Source organism: Bipolaris victoriae (genome assembly GCF_000527765.1).
Source record: "Bipolaris victoriae FI3 unplaced genomic scaffold scaffold_19, whole genome shotgun sequence".
NCBI lineage: Eukaryota > Fungi > Ascomycota > Dothideomycetes > Pleosporales > Pleosporaceae > Bipolaris > Bipolaris victoriae.
The window spans coordinates 237246-263473 of record NW_014575373.1 but is presented as its reverse complement, the minus strand read 5'-3'; the positions used below and the strand labels follow the sequence as shown (position 1 = coordinate 263473).

At 51.7% G+C, this 26228-nt stretch overlaps 11 protein-coding genes across 11 annotated transcripts; 4 read left to right on the top strand and 7 right to left on the bottom strand.

Annotated features, from left to right (window-relative positions):
* Positions 1–1827: 1827 nt before the first annotated feature.
* Positions 1828–4299, bottom strand: COCVIDRAFT_13724 (hypothetical protein; the record flags this gene model as incomplete). Its single annotated transcript, XM_014703819.1, has 1 exon — positions 1828–4299. The coding sequence occupies one exon, from the start codon at positions 4297–4299 to the stop codon at positions 1828–1830; it is 2472 nt and encodes an 823-aa protein (XP_014559305.1).
* Positions 4300–9507: 5208 nt separating this feature from the next.
* On the bottom strand, positions 9508–10072 carry COCVIDRAFT_35447 (hypothetical protein; the record flags this gene model as incomplete). The annotated part of the gene is made up of 4 exons (XM_014703925.1): positions 9508–9662; positions 9718–9811; positions 9864–9926; positions 9977–10072. 4 exons carry the CDS (start codon positions 10070–10072, stop codon positions 9508–9510), a joined length of 408 nt encoding a protein of 135 aa, XP_014559411.1.
* Positions 10073–10477: 405 nt separating this feature from the next.
* COCVIDRAFT_91875 (hypothetical protein) lies at positions 10478–14050 on the top strand (the record flags this gene model as incomplete). The annotated part of the gene is made up of 2 exons (XM_014703924.1): positions 10478–13664; positions 13734–14050. 2 exons carry the CDS (start codon positions 10478–10480, stop codon positions 14048–14050), a joined length of 3504 nt encoding a protein of 1167 aa, XP_014559410.1.
* A 331-nt stretch (positions 14051–14381) lies between these two features.
* COCVIDRAFT_91910 (hypothetical protein) lies at positions 14382–14534 on the bottom strand (the record flags this gene model as incomplete). The annotated part of the gene is made up of 1 exon (XM_014703923.1): positions 14382–14534. One exon carries the CDS (start codon positions 14532–14534, stop codon positions 14382–14384), a length of 153 nt encoding a protein of 50 aa, XP_014559409.1.
* Positions 14535–14997: 463 nt separating this feature from the next.
* Positions 14998–16075, top strand: COCVIDRAFT_92185 (hypothetical protein; the record flags this gene model as incomplete). Its single annotated transcript, XM_014703922.1, has 2 exons — positions 14998–15626; positions 15679–16075. 2 exons carry the CDS (start codon positions 14998–15000, stop codon positions 16073–16075), a joined length of 1026 nt encoding a protein of 341 aa, XP_014559408.1.
* A 314-nt stretch (positions 16076–16389) lies between these two features.
* COCVIDRAFT_91918 (hypothetical protein) lies at positions 16390–16602 on the bottom strand (the record flags this gene model as incomplete). The annotated part of the gene is made up of 1 exon (XM_014703921.1): positions 16390–16602. One exon carries the CDS (start codon positions 16600–16602, stop codon positions 16390–16392), a length of 213 nt encoding a protein of 70 aa, XP_014559407.1.
* A 1083-nt stretch (positions 16603–17685) lies between these two features.
* COCVIDRAFT_92061 (hypothetical protein) lies at positions 17686–19633 on the top strand (the record flags this gene model as incomplete). The annotated part of the gene is made up of 2 exons (XM_014703920.1): positions 17686–18321; positions 18380–19633. The coding sequence occupies 2 exons, from the start codon at positions 17686–17688 to the stop codon at positions 19631–19633; spliced, it is 1890 nt and encodes a 629-aa protein (XP_014559406.1).
* Positions 19634–20122: 489 nt separating this feature from the next.
* Positions 20123–21177, bottom strand: COCVIDRAFT_92116 (hypothetical protein; the record flags this gene model as incomplete). The annotated part of the gene is made up of 2 exons (XM_014703919.1): positions 20123–20931; positions 21006–21177. 2 exons carry the CDS (start codon positions 21175–21177, stop codon positions 20123–20125), a joined length of 981 nt encoding a protein of 326 aa, XP_014559405.1.
* A 748-nt stretch (positions 21178–21925) lies between these two features.
* On the bottom strand, positions 21926–23635 carry COCVIDRAFT_92089 (hypothetical protein; the record flags this gene model as incomplete). Its single annotated transcript, XM_014703918.1, has 2 exons — positions 21926–22601; positions 22650–23635. The coding sequence occupies 2 exons, from the start codon at positions 23633–23635 to the stop codon at positions 21926–21928; spliced, it is 1662 nt and encodes a 553-aa protein (XP_014559404.1).
* Positions 23636–23878: 243 nt separating this feature from the next.
* Positions 23879–24532, top strand: COCVIDRAFT_35440 (hypothetical protein; the record flags this gene model as incomplete). Its single annotated transcript, XM_014703917.1, has 1 exon — positions 23879–24532. The coding sequence occupies one exon, from the start codon at positions 23879–23881 to the stop codon at positions 24530–24532; it is 654 nt and encodes a 217-aa protein (XP_014559403.1).
* A 166-nt stretch (positions 24533–24698) lies between these two features.
* On the bottom strand, positions 24699–25558 carry COCVIDRAFT_24343 (hypothetical protein; the record flags this gene model as incomplete). The annotated part of the gene is made up of 2 exons (XM_014703838.1): positions 24699–25172; positions 25220–25558. The coding sequence occupies 2 exons, from the start codon at positions 25556–25558 to the stop codon at positions 24699–24701; spliced, it is 813 nt and encodes a 270-aa protein (XP_014559324.1).
* Between the last annotated feature and the right edge of the window lie 670 nt (positions 25559–26228).

The window sequence follows — 26228 nt, the reverse complement described above, 5'->3', positions numbered from 1 at the left end:
TGGTCCGGTTGGCTTCTTTTTGTTGCCAACGGGGGTGCGGCTGTGTTGGTTAGCGGGGGCAAAGGGACGCTACCAGCGAGAAAAAAAACGCCGAGGGAAGCGGAGATTTCCAGTTACGCTGGGGGCAATTTTTTTTTAGAGGGATTAAGGAGTGAGATGGCGAGAAGAAAGATAGAGTCTGGATTTGCACAATTGCGATTCCTGACTCTCTGCGCATTTTGAGCCATACTCTTCCAGCTCCCCCCTTTTTTTTTCCACGGAGTACTGGAAGATGTCACAACGAGCGACTTGGCAACCATCTTCTTACACCTGTAGTAGGCAAAACCTGGAATCAATCCAAGAATAAGACAACATCTTTATAGCCAATGTCACTCATAAATCTCGTTCGCGCCAATAATAGATACACCCCAAATTTCAAGTCCGCCATCGAGTTCCTCCTCATCCCCCAACTCAAGCATTGCTTGAAATCGTCTCGTTGGTGTAGTTGGTTATCACGTGGGTCTCATATTATCATGTATGACTGCTTTGTACAAGCAGATATCCCAAGGCCGCCAGTTCGAGTCTGGCACGGGACAGTTGTTTTTGTTTTTCCAGGCAGGTGTTGTTGGCTGCATTCGTGTGTTGTGTGGTGGGCCTCCTTTTTTGTGGGTGGATGGTGATGGTGGATGGCGAGGAACATGATGTGGAGGGAGGGGGGTCAAGACGTCGTGGGTATGATAGGTAGAATGAATAGCATTCTCTTTCAGATAATACTTAGGTGCAATACTATTTCAAGTGTACAAATGTTTAAAGCGTATCCTAGGTCCATCAAGGTGACAGTATGTCTCGGGAATCTCGTATAGACATCGATTCCACTTCACACGACATAGCACAGAGACAACAGTAACAGATGACTGAACATACAAATAATCAGCTATCCAAACACCTCACGTTACATCAGATTGACAGATAATGACACGACAACACTCGCTTCTTTCATTATAATATTAACGTTTCCCAACAACATACGTCAATGGGGGCAGCGGGATGGAGAGATAGCCAAACACGCACCAAACAGCCAGTCAACTACAGGCCCAGACTATGCACACCTCCCCAGCAACTACACTACTGCTGCTCCTCCTGCTCACTTCAGCTGAGCCATATACAACCCACACACACAAGTGGCAAGACAGAATCAGAGGAGAGAAAGACACAACCACACCCCCCTTATATCATTCCGTCTTGCCATACTACGCCAATGCGAAAAAAAACAAGCAAAACAAACAAACAAACAAGGTATCATCGGAATCAGGAGATCAGACGATGGAGGCCAGCAACCAACCGAGGGGTGGGTGGGGAGACAGATTTGGTTGGACACAGACCAATACAAAAAGGAGAATATTGACAAAACAATATGAAAAGAGTGTAAAGAAGGAAAAGAGGTTGGTGTTTTATATACACTAGATCCCTCGGGATCGAGAGGGTACATTGACAGGTGGGTCGATGGGTGATGATGGCGATGACGGCGGTGATGGAGAGGAAGTGGTTGACGCGCTTAGTGCGGGGAGGTTTGGCGTCGGGTATCTGTAGCGACTGAGTGTGGAAAGCATAAGGCCTCCTTTGATGTGGTTGGGTTGAATAATATTTTGTGTCTCCGAAAAAAATGAAAGAGACGCCCGGCGCTGAGAATGCTATGATGCTCAAGAAAGGAAAATCTGACTGCTGTATATAGAGATAGGGACGAGGTTCGGTTCGCTAAAGACGCTGATTTCCAAGACGAGGGATGGATGGCGTGGATGGGCTCATTATCGACGTGAGGGTGCACAGACCAAACGTACAGTGAGATGTTTATCGGCTCTGGCCAAGATTCAGCCAAGACATGTCAGATTGCTCCTTTTTCCCTTCGCCCACAGTGTGTGCAGGACCGGGGAACATGGTGACTGTGCTCTCATGTCCGGCTCGTGGTGTCGCGAAGAATGAGGTGAACTTGGGACTCGGTAGTGCTGTGTCTTGATGCGCTGCGGCACCACCTGGGCCACCTGGGAAGAGCGTGGCGACGCTTTCGCGCTCCTGAGGAAGACCAAGTTGCGGGTTTGCGGGGTACATGGAACTGAACTTGCTTTGTGGCACTTGCTCCGTCGGTACAGGAGGGGCAACGCCAGATGGGAAAGTTGTTGCTGTGCTGTCGCGGATATCAGGAATCATCGGGGTATTTCCCTGACCAGGGTAGAAAGAACTAAAGTTGCTCTTGGGGTAGAACGAGTCAGTTCCGTCGGGATAGTATGAGCTGGTACCGTCGAATTTTCCATGGTCAATCGCCACACTGCCAGTGTAGTTGCTGCTGCTTCGTCGGCCATTGCCCATTGGAGTCCAATTGTCTACAGCCTGGTGAGCGTCGTGATGGCTGAAAGCGGATATCGAGCTAGCATTGGAATTGGCACGGGCAAGTTCTGCTTGCATAGGCTGCATCTGATGAGGCAGGACGGATGTGGGTGTACCAAGGGTTGGGCTTCCACTAGCTACACTGCTCAGACGCTGTCCATCACTGAACTTGGGAATCTCCAGCGGTGCAATGTGTTGGGATGGGCGCAAGCTGTGCATGTTTGAGCTTGTGTACTGTGACTGACTGGCCGTGCTTGTCCTGTCTGACGCGAATGTAGACCTATCAGCAGGAGGAGCACTAGCGAGATTCGTGGCCTCATTGTTCGCAAAGTAACGACTCCAGCCTGAGCTGCGAGCTCTTGGTGCAGGCTGGGCTGTTCGGCTCGAGTTTTGCCTAACCATAGGCTCGACAGGCTCTGGCTTCAGGTCAAACTTGGCAAGCTCGTAAGGCTCAGAGTATTGCTCAGAGTAACCAAGAGGGCTGGTCTTCTTGACAAGACCAGCTGTGCTAGCATCGCTTGCCATGTTCTTCTTGTGACCACCACCTCGACCTTGAATGATGGCGAGTGATGTGGTAGACTCGTTGTTCTTTGGATAACTGGCTACAGATCCACCAGCTTCCTTCATAAAAGCAGCTCCTCGATCAGCAAAGCTCATGCGGTCATTCTTCTCGACATAGGCGTTCTTCTTGCTCTTGTTCTTCCTGTACTTGAGACAGAACAGAATCAAGATGAGGATCAACGCAATGCCGAAAATGGTTCCGAGTGTGGCACCAAGCACGGTCAGCATACGTCCCTTGTTGTCAGGAGGTCCTGCCGGTGACGCGGCAGCTTCTGTGCTGGTGGGGCTGGCAGAGGCAGAGGCAGATACGGATGCAGATGCCGTTGCAGTTGCGGTTGTTGACACGCTTGAAGAGGAAACGGAATTTACGAGCACCTGTTGCCCCTCAAATACCGCTGACGCGTTCATCCAAGAGTTTTGCTGGGCATTGAACAGAGCGATCGGTTCCTGATCGTTACCCCCGCTTGCAACAACAGTACCATCATTGCCTTGTGCTAAGGAGTAACTTGATCGTGTCGTCGTAGGTGCGAGTGTTTCGTTGTATGGCGACCAGCTGTTCAAGGTCACACGTTTCGTCTTGCCTCCCGTCTTGCCTCCAACTCGAGTTCCCGGGGCTGCAGGCGATCCGTCCTTGTTCAATAGTAGTATTCGTTCAACGGTGTTTGGGGAAACGCTCATATCGAACTTCTGCAAGGCGACTCCTCCTTCCTTGTTGGAGATTATCGAGCATTTGACAGCGTCTTCGTTGGTGATAGGCTGTTGCAAAGCGACACCAAGATCCTGCCATCCAGATGCTTCTGTAAACTTCCAGACGGCTGTGTTTGATGCACCTCCACCCACCAGCAAAACAGTGTTCGCATTCGACTCCATCAACATGGGATTCACAGTGAGCGGCGCACCAGCCGATGGCAGACCCGCGACAGAGTAGGGAGCGACGGTAGAAATCAGAAAAGTTTCGGCGGACGGGCCACCGCCGTCGGCCTGCGATCCAGAGTAGACGAGAATCTTTTGCGAGTCCTGAAGGTATGCGGCGCCATGGTTGATTCGCTCCTGCGTGTTCCAGCTCTCTGAGCGTTGCCAGTCCCACTTCTTCGTGGAAAATGTGTAGTGCATCAAGCCAGGGTAGTTCCAATCGGAGGCTGTTGCATTAACTCTTCCTCCAACAATGAACAGCTTGGCGTCCTGAGTGTTGCCATTGGGTACTGCCTTTACACATCGTCCTCCTGTAAGCGATACATCCATGGGTAGGGCCTGCCATTTAGCGCCTTCTTCAAGTTTTAGTGATTGGAATCCAGCTGGCGAGTATACGTAAAGCGTCTCTTCGTAGATGATTGAACAGTGCTCCTTGAGCGGGTAGATTGGTTTTGGTGTGCCCATGATGGTGTAGATCACGGGGGATCGGGGATGAAAAGCGAACGGAACGAGCGTTTAGTGTCGACTCGGGACGGAAAAAGCAATGAATAAACCAATTATGTCTCCGCCCGACTTCTCATAGCGATGTGCGCAAGTCACGGTCGATTAGGTGTCCAGAAGTGGCCAGGAGGTTTCGTTCGATTGAGCGACACGAAATGTATTTGATTGTCGAGGGAGCGATGCGATGTTAGTCTGCTTCAGGAATCGCAAGAGCAATCGACTGCAAGAAATACAACATCAGTATGACTGAGTATAGAGCGCGACCAATAGGGACGTACTCGAATCTGCGACAAAAAAAGCGCCGTGAGCAAGTGCGAGGGCGAGGTGGAAGGGATTGTGGGAGAGCAACGGGTTGCTTGGACGAATACGCGGAGAGCGACGGGGGTAGCGCTCTCTCAAAGAGGCGTCGACGTATGCGAAGGGTAGAGAGCGAAAGGAGAGGCAGCACAGCTCAGCGGTGTGCAGGTGTCGAAGGAGGGGATGGGGGGAAGCCGTGCAGGTGAGGCTGTTCAGGCACGCAGCAGCTGAAGCTGGAGAGAGAGACAGGTGAGCCCGAGCCTGGGCTGAGCGAGGGGGAGAAGGCCAACCGGCCGCTGCGAAGGGTCCGTCCACCCTTCACGGTTGTGCAAGGGCATGATTCGGAGTGGGCCTAGGCATGATGCCAAAGGGCCTGAGCGGCGACGGCACGAGTGAGGACACACCATGCACACCTGGCCTGTCAGGGGCACTTGGTAAGACAGGCCAATCATGTCCGGTACCTGTCGTCGATGTTCGCCAACGCCCCTGGTCTTGACCAAGTATATTTAGCGTTCTTTTTAGCCAAGAGACATGCCTGCAGCGAAGAAACAGCCCAGTGTCGGAACCTTTCCAGGGCATCTGCTGAACCTGCAGCGCGCACTCTGCTGCTCTGGGTAGGTGAGAGGCGAAGAGCGTTGCGGGGTTGCCGGCGAGCAGGCCCTTTTTTGGCCTACATATCTAGACCGCATGCTCCTAAATAAGCTCGTAACTCTCTGTGACAACATGCCTCGACTGTCAGCAGCGGGCGAGAGGGCAAACGGCGAGCTTCACATGGTGGTCGTTTGTGGTGCGCACTCAACCCTCCGCGCGTTCGCCCCCCCTCCACGCCGTAGCACAACGGGACGACGAATAAGTAAGGACTCTCTGATCATTTCCGCTCCTTTGAGCACGTCACGAATCAAGTCAGGCCGCTTCCGTGCTTGCCTCTTCCTTCCGTGGATAAGAAGGGACGGGCACCGTATCTAACGGTCTGTGTCTGATGGCAGGCAGGTGGGTGGCAAAGCTCGTATGTATGCCTAAAGATACACACATGCGGTCGTATATGCATATGCATGGTAGCCCCTATCGATAGTTCGTGTCCAGACGAGGGGTGTGAAGACGGCGAATACCTCGCGGACGGCTGGTCATATCTTTGTGCTGCTTCTCCCGTGTGGCTGTGGGGGTGTTTGCGCACGGCGAGATGTGGTCCTTGGGCAGCCAAGGCTTCCCATCACACTCCCCGATCACACCCTGGGAGGCACGGGCGCGAAGGTCGTTGACCATTGTCAAGCGTACGTAAGTAGGCAAGCAAGTAGCGCGACGGCGATGGAGAAAGCCCAAGAGGCGCGCGCGTTGCAGTGGGCGGTTTGGTGTTTCCGCAATTTGGTGACAGGTGGAGCAGCAGCACGAAGGACTCCGACGCACACTGACGTCTGAAACGGAACCCTCGGTCCCCAAGCTGATTGGCGTGCCTGATCCGGCCACCTGACTCAGCCGCTAGCCACGCGCGGTTCCTTGACTACCACGCCCAAATGCACTAACTAGCCATTCCTCTTTTCCACAAACAACACCATCGTCTCCCACTGACGATGAGATCATGACAGCTTTGGGCTACCATGGAAGCGCCCTTGCCATACCACACTCAACGCCCCTGCTGATGATGACACTGGCTGCACACATCCCCTTCACCCTCACCGACTAGTCGGTACACTACCCCGCAAGCAGTGTCCTAGCTCCGACTGCGACAATGGGAGCCGCGTCCCGGACAGCGCTCCCAATGCTTGTGGTTGGTCCGTCATCAATCTCCTACGCCTTGGAGACGATATTCCTCTGCACTCCTGCACTGTCGGCTAAACGCGTCCCGGGCGACTAGCGACGATGCACCACCCAAGCTCTCTTCTGAATGGTGGCAAGAGCTGAGTCAGATTTATTGCGTCTCTTCCCACGACAGTCCATACAGTGCAGCAAACACAGCCCTCGACGAGCTTTGGATACGATGGTCGGGTACAATGGTTCGTGTTCTGCTCTCCATGCGCCCAGTCACCCTCATTCGAGTAACCGGCTTGTCCCGACCCACGCTTTGTTTTGCATAAACTCACATCCCGCCTTCCTACTTGGCATGGCAATCCCGCTGCCGTAGCCAGCCCACAAAACTCGGGTCTGCTCGCTCCACTCGACCTCATGTGGTTTGTCGTGCCATTCTATATACTCGGAGGGGAAAACAAGTGGGACCAAATATGTCTTTATTGACCAACAGTGATGTGCTCAGCTGAGGTATTCGAAACACCGCCATCTTGTCAGCACTTTGCATTGCTCGGGCCCGGATCGTCGGGCCTCACGGAAAACAACTCTAGGGCATTGACTCCCGTTTGGGAACAAGCAACCTCGGAGCGTTAATGAAAATGGTGTCAACGGTCAACTCGCGTTTGTTTTATCCCGACAACGTTGATGTTACATATAACAAAAGCAAGAACCGATCGTCTCAACAACCCCCTTCGGATTTCCTTGACCGTTGCACTGGCCTGTCGGAACTCCCCGTGCAGTTCATGCATATCGTTTCGATCACGATTCCACGTCTGCGTTAGTTAAGAAGCAAATATCCTTGTCATAGATTCGGCACAGATTGAATTTACACTATGCACTGTTGATTGCACCTTCTGGAACTTCTCCATAGTTAATCTTCAAAGCTGGGGATATGAAATCGCTTCACCTCTTACGTCCCCTATATCTTTAGGGAGTACATATAGGGCAATCTTCCTCGAACCAATGACATCAACAGTACAGGCTCCCGAAGCTGAAACGACGCAAGACAGTGCACACATACGATTGCGTCAGCCGCTGATGTATCCAAGCAACATGCTAGACACGAGAATTACGTCTGTTAGTCTCCTGAAACCTTTACATCGGGCTTTGAAGGTTTATTTCCTCCAGTCATGATGCTTGTTATGGTGATAGACGGAAGATCGCCATACATCTCTTCTCATGTCATGACTCCAGTGACGCGTCACAAAGATCAGCCAATCGCAATGGCATATCAAACCTTACAGTGCTAGCACACTTGTTATCGAACCCAACGCTTTGGTATGGATAGAAAGCGTACTGAATGAATACAGCGAAGTGTTGCATACGTGAGGTATGCGAGCTGTCACCTATATTATATTAATCAGGCATTGAGCACATTATAACTAAAACTTGACAACCAGTATCACACACAATCACACAAGCTCTATTTCCTGAAAACATAAATATAATGATAGGACATCTATATCGATATCCCGCAAACATATCTAAGCCAAGCATGACAGTTCTAAATCACCATAGCAAGAGCTTGAACCCTCTCCAACCCCATCCCTCTATATCACCATGTCCACCCGACCACATCTACAATCCTCCCCAACAAATACTTTCCATATTACATCCCACTATCCACCATTCTACCTGAATCACCGCCAATCCCCCGCACCGACCGCACCGACCGCACATAAACATCCCTACCCAATCTACCCATTCCCTCATCGCGCATTTTTCCTCTATTTTTTTTTTGCTTAATCTCTACCCACTTCGTATTCGTCATTGCCCCCTCCATGCATACACACGAGCCCCTTTACTTTTGAGCAAAGGTTCCATACTTTCGGATCGCCCTTTTTTTTCCGACTCCCCAATACTTTGTATCTATTTTGTCATATAGCGAGCGTATACAAAATATGTCTCTTCCCAGAACTAAATGGCGGCACGTCATAACATCAAACTATCAGAATCAGGTATCAACACCCTAATAGTCATAATTAGTGTTTTTTTTGGGGGGGGGGGGGACTGGGTTTGTCGTTGTCATTGTCAGTGCTTCAAAACACGAATACGAGAATGACACACAGACCCTGAGTAGGCGGAATCAGCCTTATCATCTTGACATGTTCTTTGCAACTAGGTTTTGTGCACGGTTAGAGGATGTGTCGCATGGGAGTATTTGAAACGTCGATACTATTTTGCGTTCATGGGTTGGTTGCCTGTTTGATGTTGATGGGAATCAAGGTGGGTGGTGGAGTCTTTGGTGGGTTGGACTTGGGGGGATCCGTTTTGATTTACGCGACACACGAGTGGAGTGCAAGTGCCTGGCCGAAGACGCTTTGATGGATACAAGAGGTATATATGGAAAAGGATATAATGACATTGGCTATAAAAGATTGTTGTGAACCTAACCCATTGTTGTTAAGAGGCGTGTGGGCTGGAACCCAAGCAACATAATATCTGCTTCTTCTAGCAGATCGTTCTGAACATCATCAAATAGTATATTCAACCAACGAATAATCTTGACAATCATGGGTCAAAGACTACAAACTATGCAGCCGACAATGCTCACTCTCGTTAGAGGGAATGCGACAGACATCAATGTCATCTTAATGCTATTCGCAAAAAGTAGCACTTCACGAAAGCATGTGTCTCACCATCAAACCATCTTCTTCATTGTAAAACTCAAAGACGGTCTGCAGGCGAGCAGTGACTTTTGTCACCTAGCATTATTCTCCGCTAGTCGTATAGCTCACGGCAACCATTAGGTAAGGTCGATGAGTAGATATTCTAGCGTGGATGGGAAAATTTTTCTTCACATGCCTTTGTCTCACGGTGACGGCTGGAGTAACAAATGTCATTCGTTGCCAAACTCCAAATCCATCGTGGTATCATTTCGAACAGAAAATCTTCGACGGGGCCGCATGGCGGCAAGTCCATTGTTGGAGCTAGTAGCCGGTAAAACGCCCTGCTTTTCCATGCGCACATCGCATGCCCAGACCGTGAACCCATGATATGCATTTCATCCACTCAGAGGCGGTGGGACAGCCCATGCCCATGTGCCTCGAAGCCGTGGTGTGTCGTCAAACAAAGAAACAAAAAGCGAGACGCTTAAGCCTCCCTCTGCTTCTTCTTCTCCTCGCGACCGGCGCTCTTGCGCTCTAGGATAGACTCGCGGTCCTTGTCGAGCTTGAGCTTGGTGATGACGACCTTGGAGGGAGCGATGGGGATGGGGACCGACTGGCCGTTGCTCTTCTCGCGGACGACTGTGTGAAAACTTAGTAAGAATGTATCGGCTTGAGGAAATCGAAGGCTACGCACTGCCGTTGACGTGGATGCAGTACTTGAGGCGGTAGACGGAGGAGACCTTGCCCTCACGGCCCTTGTTGGAACCGCGGACAACGGTGATCTCGTCCTTGGAAAAGTCAGCATACTACCAAAGTCGGTCAAAATCCAGGTATACTCACATCCTTGCGAATGGGAATGCTGCGCACTCCGTGCTTCTCGCGGAGCTCCTTACTCAAAGGCGCCTGAAGGTTGTTAGAACATGTCCACTGCAATGTTCCAAGTCTCTTCATACGCTCATGATGACCCGACGCACACTACTCGGCGCACTGAAGTGCGCCTTTCGCGATTTGCGGCGAGAGCTCGCGACCATTGACTGGACCTTGGTCATTTTTGCTGTGGAATGGGCGGGTTGTCGGGTTAGTAGACAAAGTTCGTGTCGCACCTCGAAAATTAGAGTGGTGAGAATGTGCAGAAGCCAGACCAGCTTCGCTTCGCTAGCGTCGGCAAAACCATTTTTCCGATGCACTGCAGCCACCCCGGCCCGCGCAAGTCGGCCACGCGTGTGTCGCAGGTCGGCCGTCATGGGCGCGGCGTCACTTTGCTACGCGTCGCAGTCTATCTGCCCCTTGATCCGGCGCATTTATCGCGCGTCAAGACCAGCATACAGTGTGGAGCATTTGTACATCCGCTGCCTTCACTCAAGCGACGCCTGCGACATCTGTCGCCACTAAGGCCTTCCGGAAACCGTAGAGTGGCTAGAGAGTAATCCGAAACTCCTCGGCCAAGAATCGTAATGTCGACGAACGGATATAATTCATACAACCTCTCCTACCAACAATCTTCCGCCCAACGATATGCATCATATCATACTGCGCCCGCTTCGAACAACATCACCCAATCCGCCCACCAGTACCAGCAACCACCACCAACGACGCAAGCCCAACAATACATGCCCTACCCAACACAGTCACATACACCCCAGAACAGCGGATATGGAACTGGAGCCACATGGAACAACGACGCATACGGTGCAACTCGCGAGACAACAAAACAGGCTGCCGAGGTTCTGCACAATATGAGTAACCCCTCGTATGCACCTAGCACCACACCTGCGACCACCCAACCCACCTTCATCACCAATACTACCACGTCGTCGCATCCCAGTCACTATGCCAGTTCCAATGCCCCGCAAGTCCTAGCGCAGCAGAGCCATTCTCTCTATGGACAATCGCAAGCGCACCCACAGAGTGTTAACAATAATCGTGCTCTACCGTCTCCGGTCACAGCATTAAAGAGCCATCTGCACGCAACGCAGTCAATACATAACCGACAACAGCAGCAGCGCTCTGACAGCCCAGCCCAGTCTCAATACACTACCGCACAAGCCAACAATGCACGAACCGCAACTATGATGGCTACAGCAAATCAGCAGTACGGCGGTTACGGCAGCCAGCAGATTGCTAGCGTCGAGTCCTCGCGCGGGTCACAAAATCACACACCGTCAAACGTCAATAATTACAACACTGCGCCAATGCCCCCAGCTGCGCCTTCTGCACCCACTGTCAGCATAGCCGATACATACCATACACAGGGCACAACTACTGTAGATCCACTGGCAGTGTACGACCCATGGCCGGAATATCAGCGAAAACAGGCAGCAAGGAAGGTGATTGAGGAAGCGGCACGCGCCGAAGAGGAAAGGCTTGCAGCGGAGACGCGCAAAATAGAAGAGGAGCGTAGACGGCAAGAAGAGAGCGAAGGCTTGCGACAACCACAACCAAAGTCCAATGCGAACCAAAGTCAAAAGGAGCAGCAACCAAACACAGCCGAGGTGGCTACTGCACCTCCGGCTGGCGAAGATGGTCCTAGTGATGCGTTGGAAGCCGAGATTCGTGCAATGATGGCGAAAATGCGTGAACTCAACAGCAAAGACCCGAGTCTCCTTGCGCGCATCTGGGAAGAGGAACGAAGAGCAAAACCAAAATCACAGACAATACAGAGCAAGTCTACGCCCCCAGATACTGCACCGCCACCTGCTGCTGCCCAGTCTACACAATCTGCTCATGCTAGCACTCCGCAGTCTGCAAACTCAAGGGAGAACATTTCACATAGAGAAACGATGAACACAAATGTATCTAAGCCGGCTACTCCCGTTGTCGCTCAGGCTGAACCGGTAAGGCGAACTCAGACGCCGGCCAGTCGACCCGCCGGCAACACTGTTTGGCCAGCAGAGAAGAAGGCACATCTAGCAAAAGCAGCCGCAGCATATCTAAATGACTACAACACTTTTCGCAGAATTCTACCTGCTCGCATAATAACTCTACTCAATAGCAACCCTTCTTACATCCAGCTATGTGAGCAGCTTGAGCAGATGGAGTTTAAACTAGATCGTGCAGCCTTTGCTAAATGCTTGCTCACAGCTGTGCCAGATGTAAACTCAAAATCGCGTCAACCTTTACCTCAAGCACCAGCTCCTGTGCAGACACCGCCTGTCCCACCTGCCGTAATGAAGAAGGATATTTCAGCCTCTGTCGCACCTAGCCCACAAAACACGCCAGTTTCAGGCCCATCGGCTCCAGGTCCACCAGCAAGTACAGAACAGTACACGCCATTTCCAAATCACGGCTCACCGGCAGGCCCTTCAGCAAACACACCTGCACCTGCACCTGCACCTGCACCTGCACCAGTCGTCGAGAGGATGCCCATCAAGCCTGAGTTGCGGAAGCCTGCTAATAAAGAAGAGGCTGCCCGAAAGCGCAACCTGAGCGACCTCGTTGATTTAACGCAACTTTCAGAAGACGAGGATATGGGTCCACCACCCAAGAGGCTGGATTCTGGTGCCATGCATATATCTGATCCTCAGGGTACAACGAATGGCGACAAGCAAATGTCGACTTCTATCACCAATGGACCACCGCAGTCTTTTATGCAACAATTACCAGCGCTACCTAACAGCCTTAGATATACCACCTACGTTAAGCCACTAGATCGGAATAAAGCACTACGTCGAAATACTTACAATCCTGCAACAATTGCACGCGATGTCTTGATCGCTTGTGGAAGACACCCGTCTCAGCGTAATCTAAACCAGCATTTAGACCAGCTAAGAACAAGTTTGCCTAATGTCACGATGGAGTCGGACCTCAGCACTATTAGGTGGGATCTGATCGATCCTGGCAATCCACCTCCGGACTACTTCAAGGAGAGAGTCGAAGATCTCACGCAAGATGCAGACGAGGATTCGGGTGATGACGAGAGACCGCGTCCCCGCTCTCCGTCGAATGCGATTGGTGGTGAGGGTGGGGCTCAGGTAAAGGCCCAAGCTTTACCTGAAGCTATCAATCCATTCATCAAGAAGAAGCGACGCGGTCGACCTCCGCGAAACTCTTTACCCGACACCACTGAGCCTGTGAATCAGCCTGCTCCCATGAGTTCAAGTGACCGACCTGCCTCAGGTGCTAGCGGCGTGGGCTATTCGGCATTTCGATCTGCTACACAGTACAACCCTGACGGAACACCAATTCCTAAGAAGAGAGGTCGCCCTGTTGGTTGGAGAAAGGCTATCCATGGATCTGCTACCACGCAGGCTCAAACAAATTCAAATAAAGACACTGGCCTCTTGAATAAGTATCAGCCGCTACAGTCAAGCTCCTTGCGCAATGTGCGCCCAGATGATGCAGCAATTCGTATCGACTCGAGGTCGCCGAGTGTCGTGAACCGTGTCTTTCAGTCGTACAAGTGCAAATGGCTAAACTGCAAAGCAGAGCTACATAACATGGATACCCTGAAGAAACATGTATTCAAAATACACCGTAAAGACACGGTCGGCAACACTTTGAATTGTCTGTGGGATGATTGCGGCCAAGATACCCATTCACCTTCTTTTGACCTGGAGAGCAACTGGCGCAGCCATGTACAGCAGGCGCACTTTGATCCGCTGTTATGGGAGCTTGGCGATGGACCAGCCAGTGGTCTCTCTGGTAAGGAAGATGATCAAAAGAAGAGCTTGGATTGACATGAGAGAAAAGATCTGACAATATGCAATTTAGAATCGCATGACTCTGATGCTTATCTTAGCGATGCGCAAGGTCGACAAGTTACTCCACGCATTACAGTCGACCCCGAGCGCCTAGAGGCGCTTAGTTTGTCTCCACCAGGTTTACTATCACGAGGTCGCGGACGGCCTCCGAAACGCACCCTAGAGCAAGAAGCTCGTGATGCGCACGATAGGCTCGTGTCGCTGAAAATGCGCATAGGAGGGCCGGGCATGGATTGTGGAGGGACAACACTTGTGAACGATAAGCGGCGAAGAGGTCTTATTGATGTCGATGAGACAGAAGAGGAGGTTGTCAACGTGGAGGACTGAACCAAACGACAGTGCTTTGTAGGGTTTATTTAACACTACTCTCTTAGGATTTTTTTCTATAAATACACATATACCCAGTAGGAGCACGATGCTGCATTGTATTGGCAGTGGGCGTGTATCAAGGAGATCGGGAGCCACGCTGTACTTCATGATAGCCAAACAAATCGAGCATTCCGGCGATCATAATAGCTTGAGAACCCAAAGTTATATACGCCTAAACGCCATGCCCTTGGACCAAAAAGCTTCCCTTTTGTGAGACGGGTATCATCTCTAACTCGCAATATGGATGCAATTGCGTGTCTCTTATCAATGGCTAACCATGCTGCACTCTTCATGCTTTGACCTTTGCTCCCGCAGCCCTTGGCTTCTCCTCAACCTTGTGATCGTCGGAGTTGACTTCCAGGAAATGATAGACGACGATGAGCAGCATGGCAGCGCTTCCAAGGAAGATTGCGAGCGAGTAGAGTTGGGAGTCTGTAATCATCTTGAACGTAAACGCGCGTCGAATCGAGCTGGATGGCTAGTGGAAAGGCGTGGGGACGCGCTGCGGAGTTGTTAGTAGCACAAAACAACAAAATAAAAAGATGGCAATGTCTCACAGAAACTAGGCGCAATGCAAGGGCGTAAAAGTCGGGAATGTCGGGGCGGTATTGGTTGCGTACGTAGTGATTGACTATTGGGGCTCATGTCAAGGCCACCTTGAAGCTTCGGGAATGTCGGCGAGGGCCAGGGCTGGCTCTAGCGCAAGGTCCTCCGCCACTTGAAAATCCACCCCACACAGCGTCATTCTCACTTTGACGCCCACAAAGCCCAGGCACCATATCGCCCATCAACCATCTACCATCCACCGTCGCATTTGGCACGAGTCCGTCCCCGAAACTACGTGAACCTACCCAGCGTCCCTCCAACCCTCACCGTCTTTACAAACCAACGCAAACCAAGTAAACATGGCACCCAAGGGCAAGGGCGACCAGCCCAAGGCGAAGAAGGTCGTTGTGGACAAGACCTTTGGTATGAAGAACAAGAAGGGAGGAGCCGCCCAGAAACAGATTGCGCAACTCAAAGCCACGCAAGCATCTGGAGGTACACCGGATGAGAAGCGCAAGGCGGCGGAGAAGGCACAGCGCGAGAAGGAAAAGGCCGCGGCCGAGGCGGCGCGCAAAGAAACCGCTGAGCTCTTTAAGCCAGTGCAAGTTCAGAAGGTTCCATTCGGAACCGATCCCAAGACAGTGCTGTGCCAGTTCTTCAAGAAGGGCAACTGCGAAAAGGGCAAGAAGTGCAAGTTTAGTCACGACCTGGCTGTTGAGCGCAAGACCGAGAAGAAGAGTCTGTATACCGACAGCAGAGACCAGGAGAAGACAGAAGATGAGGAGCGCAAGAAGAAGGACAACATGGACGACTGGGACGAGACCAAGCTACGAGAAGTCGTCCTGAGCAAGCATGGAAACCCCAAAACCACAACAGACAAGGTGTGCAAGTACTTTATCCAGGCTATCGAAGACCAGAAGTATGGTTGGTTCTGGACATGTCCAAATGGCGGAGACAAGTGCTTCTATAAACATTCTCTCCCACCCGGGTAAGTTTAACCTGTTGCTGTTGATACCAGGATGTAGACTAATAGACCGTAGCTTCGTCATCAAGACCAAAGAGCAACGCGCAGCTGAGAAAGCCCTTATGGCCAACTCCCCACTCAACACTCTCACGCTGGAAGATTTCCTCGAGTCGGAACGTCATAAGCTCACCGGAAAACTTACGCCCGTCACACCAGAAACGTTTGCTAAATGGAAGAAGGAGCGTATCGACAAGAAGCAGGCCGAAGAAGAGGCTAAGAGGCTCAAGGAGGCCACTGGTAGGGCTATGTTTGAAAAGGGTGATTGGGCTCAAGACAGCGACGAGGATAGCAGCGATGGTGAAGCCGACGACGAATGGAATCTGGAATCCATGAGGAGAGAGACGGAAGCCGCACGGCAAAGGAAGGAGGAGGAGCGCATTGCTGCCTCTATGGAGAACATGACCGTTTCTTGAATGCCATCGACCTATTCCGAGTCAGAGACTCGTCGAGGGGTTGAGAAAGGAAGAGGCGACGAGAGCCTGCCGGCTGCCACACAATGCTGAAAAAGCTTGCAGGGCAGGACGAGTATCCCTATGGCAAGAAACCGATGGGTTGTTCTTGTACACCTATCGCCGTAGCTTTGGGATGATCCTAAGCCTTGTCACTCCATGTGCAATACTGCCTAGAATGGCGGATCATCAGACTCAATTGGCTTTTGTGTCATTTGGCGCTGGCGTCTCGGTTTGTTGGGGGTTCAGATATCATTGTACGGGGTTACGAAATATAACTACGCTTGCATGAACACCATGCCATGTCGATCTACAAGATGCATCATTGCGATGGGAGTTTGTCGTAATGTTTTTGTAAAGGGAATTTGGAATATCTCACTAGCAGTCTCATATCGATTCGAGTATCTATCGTATGATATTGATCTCGCACATATCAAGCTAACGGCATGACTTCTGAGGGCGGTGAGTCTGTTCAAGATACTTATTCTCATATTTTGGACGAGTACTCTGAGGAATCATGTGAATGCTTACTCCATATCATACTGTTATATCTGCTAAGATGAAATCATTACATTACGCGTGCGTCCTGAAGACTACTCAACGAGATCTCCAGGCATGCATTGTTCTATCCAATGACGATGAGCGTAATGCTAGTGTACAGGGAATCATATGCTATTTTCGGACCGAGATGTATATCAACACGTTGTACATACAAACTCTACCAAGAGAAAAGTATGCCACGGATAGCAGAAACGGTAACTGAGATAATGAGATCGGAGAGTGGAGGGCGTTTCATGGTGTATTCCTTACCCTGGGGTAATGTGAGATCTCTAGTTGGTCACACGTAAATCGGTGTTTTGGACGAGTGATGAGGGCCGATGGTTCTACAAAGCTAGAACAGACAACTGACACATACGGAAAGTCCAGAGCACCTCAAGGGAAGTAGATACGGTAAGTAGAGGCGCCGAGTGGAGTCTGTTACTATGCGACCTGTCATCAAAGGATCACTCGCAGATTAGCCAAGTCCGAGGTTTGCGCGAGCAGCCCAAACCGCATGAAGCCGCGCTAGACACCAAAGGGGAAAGGCCGGCCGTATCCCTGGGACTCAATTGCCGCGCTTCTGTTCCGCCCACGTTTCTAGTCGTCCCCGCAGCATGACGGTACGCGTGCTCGGCCATGCTGCCGTGGAGTACCAAGTCCCAGATACTGGGGCTCTCTAGCATCCGATTTTATTGCCGGCCACCTTGCAATCCCGATATGCGTTGCCTTGAATGCCGTTGTGCACTAGCCCGGCTTGGAAATGGATGGCGTCGGTGTAAGGACAGAGCGAGCTTTCTTTAAAGAGCGCTGGACCGGCTACATTGGATGCTAACTATTTAGCCAGTATCCTCGCTATTCTCCCATCTGCTCTCTTTTTTGTGCACTTTTACATCCAGCTTCACTAGCAGTAGTATAGTCCTAGTGCAGGGGGCTTTCTTCTGATTCCCATCTTACATTGAGGCGGCATTCCACATCCTCTTATTTATACCGCCACGCTTTCAAACTTTCAAACTTACTGAAGGGGAAAAGAAGCCATGGTGGAGAACTACGACGTTGTTATTGTTGGTGCGGGGCCCGTCGGCCTTTGTCTCGGAACCTGCCTGGCAAGATGGGGTTACAAAGTCAAGCACATCGACAACAGGCCAGAACCTACCGCTACTGGTCGAGCAGACGGTATCCAGCCACGCTCGCTGGATCTTTTGAGGAACATGGGCCTCAAACGCAAGATTATGGAGTATGAGCCAGCAAAGGTGTACGAGGTCGCTTTCTGGGATCCAGCACAAAAGGGTATCCACAGGACAGGCACATGGGCTAGTTGCCCCAAGTTCATCGACGCACGATACCCTTTCACCACCTTGCTACACCAAGGTATGATTGAGCGGACTTTTATCGGGGACATCGAGAAGAACGGTGGCAAAATCCAAAGACCGTGGACGATTACCGGGTTCAAGAATGATGGCAAGGACAAGACATATCCTGTCGAGGTCCAACTCGCACATGTGGATGGCACAGCTCAAGAGACCGTTCGAGCAAAGTACCTCTTCAGCGGAGAGGGCGCGAGGAGTTTTGTCAGAGAGCAACTGGGTATCAACATGATCTACAAGGATCCCATTGCTCACGTCTGGGGAGTCATGGATGGCGTTGTCAGGACAAACTTCCCTGATATCAAGGTATGTGCTCTCAATTTTCTGCTGGCATCAATTCTCTCATATACTAACGGGATTCCAGATGAAATGCACAATCCACTCTGATGCTGGATCTATTATGATTATTCCCCGCGAGGACAACATGGTTCGTCTGTACATTCAAGTAGCATCCTCAACCGACAAGGACTGGAATCCCCGCAAGACTGCTACCGCAGAAGAGGTCCAGGCCCGCGCCATTGAGATTTTCAAGCCATACACCATCTCTTGGGATCGTGTAGAATGGTACTCTGTCTACCCCATTGGTCAAGGTATCGCTGAGCGTTACACTCTCGACGAGCGCGTATTCATGGGTGGTGACGCATGCCACACTCACAGCCCCAAGGCCGGTCAGGGCATGAACACCGCATTCCTCGACGCCGTCAACTTTGCCTGGAAGATCCACCACGTAGAGAGCGGCTGGGCACCACGCTCCCTTCTCTCCACCTACGAATCAGAACGCAAGCTCATCGCTGAAACCCTTCTCGACTTCGACGCCCGCTACGCCAAACTCTTCTCCACCCGCATCCCCTCAGCCGGTGAAGTGGCCGGCGCCTCCGCCAAAGAAGCCCCCGAAGACAACGAATTCATCAAGACCTTCAAGGCAAGCTGCGAATTCACCAGCGGCTACGGCGTAGCCTACAATCCCAACCTCGTCAACTGGGGCCCCGAGCACCCCGCACAGCACCCCCTCATCCTCTCCTACCCCCAAGGCACCACGCAGCGCACCGGCCGCATCCTCACCCCCGCAACCGTGACCCGCGTCGTCGACGCCAACGTTGTGCACCTGGAACAAGAAATCCCCTTCAACGGCTCCTACCGCATCTTCATCTTCGGCGGCACCCTCGCCAAATCCAGCACCGCCCTCAAAGACCTCGCCACAAACATGTCCTCCCCCAACTCCTTCTTCAACGCCTTCCTCCACCCAGACATCAAGGACAAGGACCGCTACCACGAGAAACACAACCCCCACTCGGACTTCTTCTCCCTCGCCCTCGTCTTCGCAGAGAAGCGCTCAAAGATCGAAATCGATGAGCAGTTGCCCCAGCCGTTTGCGAGATATGCCGATCATGTCTATGCGGATGATGTCTGGGATCAGCGTGTTCCCGATGCGAAAGCCGCCGCGCACGCTAAGATGGGTTTGGATCAGGAGACTGGAGGTGTCGTTGTCGTGCGACCTGATGGCTACGTCGGTGTTGTGGTGAAGCTTGAGGAGGGCAAGGGTACGTGTGAGGCGCTGAATGCATGGTTTGGAGTTGTTACTGGAAAGAAGTTGGGTGGTGAACGGGCGAGTTTGTAAAAAGAAAAGAAAAGGGATGATGATTGATTGGTTGGAACTTTTTTTTCCTGGGAAATAATGTTTGCATAGCGTATGGTTCCTTTTTTTTGTATACCTTTTCGAATAATGATGGTTGGATGACTAAACATGTTTTGGGTTGTGTGGATTGCCGCCCCCTCCTTTTTGTAGCAAGTGGTGTTGATAGGTTGCAAATGAGTAACCGTTAACTGCACAAAAATCAGACCATCACCCTGCTTTACTTCAGAACAAGAATCTCATCAAATATCGCCATACGTACCCCGAATCCCGTCAGTGACTCAAAATCCGCACATACGAATTTAGTTGCTGGAGCGATACTTGCATTCTCCTGTGTCGAAACAATTCCAAAAGGCAAAAAAAAAGTTGATATCAAAACTTCCAAAGTCTATGATTGCCAAACAAAAGGTCTATACACATATCTTGACGATATATAGCTTCTACTCCCCGTCTCCTCAAACCCGCCTCCATCTTCTAATTCACTACTCTCTTCATCTGCGCCGCCTGTCTCGGCTCGATAACCAGTGCCTCAGCCTCGGTCAGCACAACCCCATTCTTCTTCCCCTGGTCCCAATCCTCCGCCTTGGGCAGCGTCTCGAGCCGACCCTTTGTCCACGCTTTCCTGCCCTCAACCTTGGTCGTCTCAGCATGTACGACTACGATTTGACCTGCCATACAGGGTGCCTTGTAGTTTATTGTCAGGCTAGCTGTGACTCCGACTTTGTTGGGGAGCGCGGGGAAACAGCAGCGTACGAGGGCTTCGTCGAGAAGTGTGGCTAGGAGACCTCCGTGTACGATGCCTGGGTGTCCGCATAGTGCGCTGCCGAGGTATTGTATCGAAATATACTGCATGCCATCGGCTGTGTAGAATTGAAGGGGTGGTGAGGCAATCTTGTCGGGTCCGAGGAGTGTTCCACCGGTAAGATTCTGGGCGCGAAGTTGCTCGGGAATTTTGAGATGCGGGCGCACAGCAATGAATTTGGGGTCCGCGAGTAGGCTCTTGGTGAGCGGGTGCTCGAATATGCTCTTCTCGATCTCTGCGACTTCTTCGGTGGAGGGGTTGAAAAGTTCGAGTGTCTCGGCATCCGTCGGTGGGTTGGCGAGCTCCTGGAGGGATTGAACTGCGGGGGCGCCAGCCATGATGAAGCCGGTGGTGAAGGTGAGGAGTGTAAGCGCGAGGGCAACGGGTAAGCGTATGTAGAAAGGGCGTTTGGTCACAGGACTCGGGTTAGGAGAAGGTGGTGGGGTTGATTGAGCAGTATGCGATTGTTGGGGCAGCGATGCTACAAGAGTTGTTTAGTTAAGGGTCTACAGACTGCATATTTGTCATCGCAAAGGACAGGGTGATCAGACTTACCGATATCACTCTGTTGCCTTATCTGTCTCGAGACGTATGCCCACTTTGCCTGCGCGACAATTCCATCTTTTATACCAGGCCGGCCGACTTCGCGCCGCGCCAATGGCGGCCTACTACAGGTACCCCGACAGCGACCCACATGCCTAAATATGGCCGATCTTGCGGATAACATGGCTATTTCGTGCCCAGAAGCAGAGAATTTCCGGCCTAGTCGTTTGTTGCGATCTGAGTCGGTGAGCGTATGGCGATAGAAGGTTCCGCCCTCAGCTCGGACCTTCGGAATGATGTGCCTCGGTTCAGGGAAAGTCCGTGGTCATGCATCCTTTGTCAGGCAATTTCCTCTGTGGCTGGCCAAGACAATGGACAGAGCACTACTCGCCATGGTTGTTCAAGGCTCGGCCGATGACATGGTGAACAACCTGCTTTTTCCTTCGCTGAAAACCCCCTATTTTTTTGCGGGATGTCGTTGATGCCCATCTACACGCGTATTGTTGGAACTAATGGGGAAACTTCAAACTCCAGACATCACCTACGTCCATGGAAGCAATGCTCAGCACGAATTCATCTCATGCGTATCGATTTCGGGATTTTCCCCACAGCCTTCGTTTGCATGCTTCCGGCTGACCATATCCCCTTTACATCGATCCATTCAATCGTCATACTATACATACAGAGTTGAGAAGTGTGTCATGTCGAACGCCGTGTCCACCTGTAGCGCTCGTCTATCCACTTCCATGACCCAGAGAACAAATCAAACTACCCAGCGTACAAACTGGGTTCATAATAAAACAAGATAGCAGAATCTTTTGGACGCCAAAGATGCCGGGAGAATAGAAGCGTAAATGTGAAGATGTGAACGGGGACATAGTCGTACAGCAGCGAGCGCAAATGCAAGGAAAGGAATCGAGGTAGCGAGTAGCTCAGTAGTAATCTCTGGCACTCTTTTGCAGCTCGATCAGTCGCCATCCTCTTGTCTCAGGATTGTTGACATCTTCTGGTATCCTGGTAACACCAATGGCGTATGTCACCTGTTGGACTTTGTCGTCCATGCCAGAAGCCAACTCTCCGCTCTTTGCGTTGCGGTAGACGTGCACCTCTTGGGTTCTGCACGTGAGGATGAAGACAGGGATCTCTCCAGGCTCCAAAAGTTTTGCGTTGAGAACATCAACACCGCGGATATCCACAATCTTTCCGTCAGACTTGAGACCAGCGGCTTGGTATTGCTGCATCAGTGCAGCGTAAACAGAGTACTGGGCTGCCGACAGCCACTCCTTCAAAACAGCGACGTCGCCCTTGACATAAGCATCCAGAACCTCAGGCAGGATGTATTCGCGCATCTCAGTCAGGAAAGACTCCATCTGGAAGTTGGGGTCCATCTCCCGGAATTTCTTGATGACCATTGCTGTTTCGTTTTCGGCGAAGAAACCAGTGATGCGGTCCGAGATGCTACGAGCCGTCTCAATGAGAGGGTTGTCAGACTCTCTGTAGACAGCTTTCATATTGAAGAATCCTTGGGCGAGCTTGGAGTTGTCCTTCCACTCTCTCCAGACCTCTTTGTACTTCGCGTCCTTGTGTAGTGTTACATTGGTACCGGCACTGTACAATGTTAGTCGAGAAGTATCAAGTTATTAGAGGCAATCTCACTTTGGGTCCTCTTCCATTGGCCCGAGAGCTTTGCCGCCAGTTCGCTTGAGCTCGTTGAGCTCACGCAACTCTCGCCTCTTCCTGCGCTCTTCCTTTTCGACCCAGCCACCATATCTTGATGAGCTGCCATCATCAATGGTCTCCTTTACGGCCTGAAAAGCCTTTGTTTGTCGCACTGGTCTTGTTGCGTATTCAATACCGCTTCCAGTAACCCTAGCAGCAGCACGAACACCCTTCACAGGCATGGTATCCCACGTCCAAGCCGCACCTTGACCCACAGCTGATGCAGTTGCTTTCAGTGCCTCGGCTGTCTTTGTCTTTGCAGCCTCAGAGATTTGGCCAGCCTTTTGGACATTTGGGTTCTGTTGGAAATCGTGCAGCGCGCCGCCCAATTGCTTTGTGCCCTCGTTCCAGTCTTTTGAAGCCTGGAACTCCTGCTTCAGCGTCTCAGTGAAGACTTGCCAGGGGGTCTTGTCACCGTGGGGTGGAGGTGGAGGTGCATCCTGCTTCTCTTTCTTCTGACCCTCCTCGCCTTCCTTTTGCTCACCCGACTCCTCCTCGCCCTCCTTCTTTTCCTTTGCTTCCTCGCCCTCTTTCTTTGTGGCCTCCTCCGCAGTGCTTCCCTCAGAGGTTGTGGACTTCTTAGCCTCCGATTGCGGCACTGGCTCTTCGTCCTTTACAGCCTTTTGTTTTTGTGCTTGCTCGTACAGGGCGGGCCGAGAAGAAAAGTGGCGGGCGTATGCGGCCGATGTGCGGAAGAGGACATCGTGGGGCAGGAAATTACTGCGAAGAAATGGTTGTGGTGAAGCCAAGGATGCCAATGGCACGGAGGTGCGTGAGACAGAGCCTTGCGGTGTCCGAGGCAATGTTGATATCCGTCTATAGGATGTAGCCCTTGCGTATGCGGGTGCTGGTGTTGCAGCGGCGGCGGGTTGTATGCTCCATCGCGCACTGGCGGCGAATGTGCTTGCAGTCAGCGGTCTCATGCTCTGGAAGGGATTAATGCAGAATCTCGAGTCTCAAGTTTCAGCGTGTGACGGGTCCAGGAGTGGTGCGATCAAATCGAGGCCGCGGCAAATGTTGAGTGAAAACGTCAGGCGGCATTGCCATCTTTTTCCGCATCGGCCATTCGGCAATGCCAAGCATCGTAACTTCGCAACTTTCTTTGACCTTCTAGCCCACCAATGTTCCTGCAGTCTTGATTGGGGCATCTGTCACTACCACCAAACATGGCTCACAACACCGCGTTACGGGCGTTTCGATCCCTCAAAAATACAATTGTTACATCATGCCGGCATGCGCAATCGCTGCGACCCTTCACCCACAGTACACGAGCCCTCAATGCAGCGCCGACCGACCGCAATAAACCAGACCAGTCAATGGACTCATTGCTCTCAAATGTATCCCAAAATTTTTACCAAGCGGGACAAGACCAATTCTCGACCCTCATCCCGAACGCGGATGGCTTTCCCAGAGTTGGTAACCTAGTCCAGCGCGAATGGGAAGAAGACGACAAGCACAAACTACACGTCTACGCAACCAAGCACAACACACATCTATGCCTTACCAGACCCAACCGTGATCCATTGATCTCGGTATCATGTGGCAACATTGGTTTCAGGAAAGCAGGGAGAGGCTCGTATGACGCTGCTTATCAGTTGGCGGCATTCTTGATGAACAGAATTCAGGATAAGGGCTTGTTGCCACAAATCAAGAAATTAGAGTTGGTGTACAGAGGGTTCGGCCCAGGAAGAGAGGCCGTCACAAAGGCGATATTGGGCGCCGAGGGAAAGAAGATACGGCCATTGATTGTCAAACTGGCAGACTCGACAAGGTTGAAGTTTGGCGGCGTGAGGAGCAAGAAGCCAAGGAGATTGGGTTAGAGACTCTGATTGGTACGGTCAGGCAGTACAAAGAGAAAGGCAGAAACTGTACGATGCGATGTTGGACCTGGAAAGCGTCCACGAATAAAGACCTTCAGCGCTAAAGTGCAAGCATCACAAAAGAGCAGTGCCTGTGCAAGGACGACGAATTAGACCAGCTTGAAAGTCATGTTAGATTCCTCGGGAGTGGCGCCCTTTCAGCGGGCGGCATAGCCCTCCCACTAGAATCTGTCTCCGCGATGCTGACAAGCCTGGGCGCAAGATTTCTGGTCTCATTCCTGATATGCCCTCTTGCGCCTCCCTGACTACTTCGACTACTTCCAGCAGAATTGCTCGTGTTCTCCCAGCCCCTTGTCTCCTGAGCTGTCCGAGCGCGTTCTCGTTCTCGATCGTGTCGCAGCATCGACGACCCTTCGTCTTCGAATTCTTCGTCAAGTAACTCTCCATCCGCAGTATCATAATCCGGTGGCGCTATCCATTCCCGTGGTACAACGCATGGAAGAGCGACGCCGATGCTAGCCGCACGATTCAAATAGCCCGGGGCTGGGCGACCGGTGAGTTTTTCGCAGAGATATGATGTGAAGTGATTGCAGTTTTTTGTGAGTAGGTTGTATGATGTCCCTTGGAACTCATGTGAGGCCTACAACAGGTCAGTCGGTCCCTTTTGAACTATCCAGCATTTCAAACCTCTTGTATGATAGCATCCAGTTCCTCGGCAGGGCGGAATGAGAAGCCGTGTAGAATTGCTTGCTTGAAAGTGCCACCCGGAGGCTCCAGTCCGGGTTTGGTCCAATAAACTCCAGTGAGGTCTCTCCGGTCGTGTCCCCCGTATGCGTATTCCTTATCGCCGATGACTACACCAGAGTGCAAGAGAGAGCTTCCGATTGCCCAGAGGATACTCGAGATCTTGCCGGGAGGCAGCAGATCGTAAACGTTGATTGTGATTTCGGTTCTCTGCATGGATAGTGTATTCCTATGGTGGTTGGAACTTGTGCGCGCAGGCTTGGGACGAGTATTAGACGCCATTTTGTGCGCCCGTATGCGTATTATTCGAATATAGTATTTACTGTCGCAGCTATCTCTGCGCTGGCACCAAAGACGAAGGGTGGGGTATCATAGACACGAATAAAGCAACGCTTGGTACTGAGGATGCGGCCCGGCGGAGGGCGTAGGGTGGTAGGGTGAGATAGACGAGGGCTGTAGACCGGGGCCTGCCCGTGAAGATGTGCGGAGACTGAGGTGTGGGGTTCGGAGATGGAGGATGGTGATGTACGTAGGGTTCATGACAGTAGACGTGCAACACCGCTGTTTGGCGATCCGAGGTGCAGCGGCGCGGCTAGCATGCACCCAGGCCGGGGAGGCCATTGCCTCTTTCGTCTTAGCTACATATCCGCGCCAAGCGAGCGACCGAGGTGGTCCTAGCGCCATAACTTAAGCTGTAAAATTCGATTGGACTCCAGTCACCCAACCAACCCAGCAAACGCAGGAGAGCGGCTGCAAGTCACTCTCTCACCCCTCTATTTCATCACGCCCCCCACCCGGCTTCTCACCTTTTCTTTCTCTTCTTTGATACCCACTTTTTACCGTCCGGCAGCAAGTACTGCCAGCCAGTTTTCCGCGCCTTTGCTCTCTTGTTCCTCCCCCGCCAAATTTTTCATCACCTTCACAACTGCCCGCACCTACGCTTCGGCGCCCA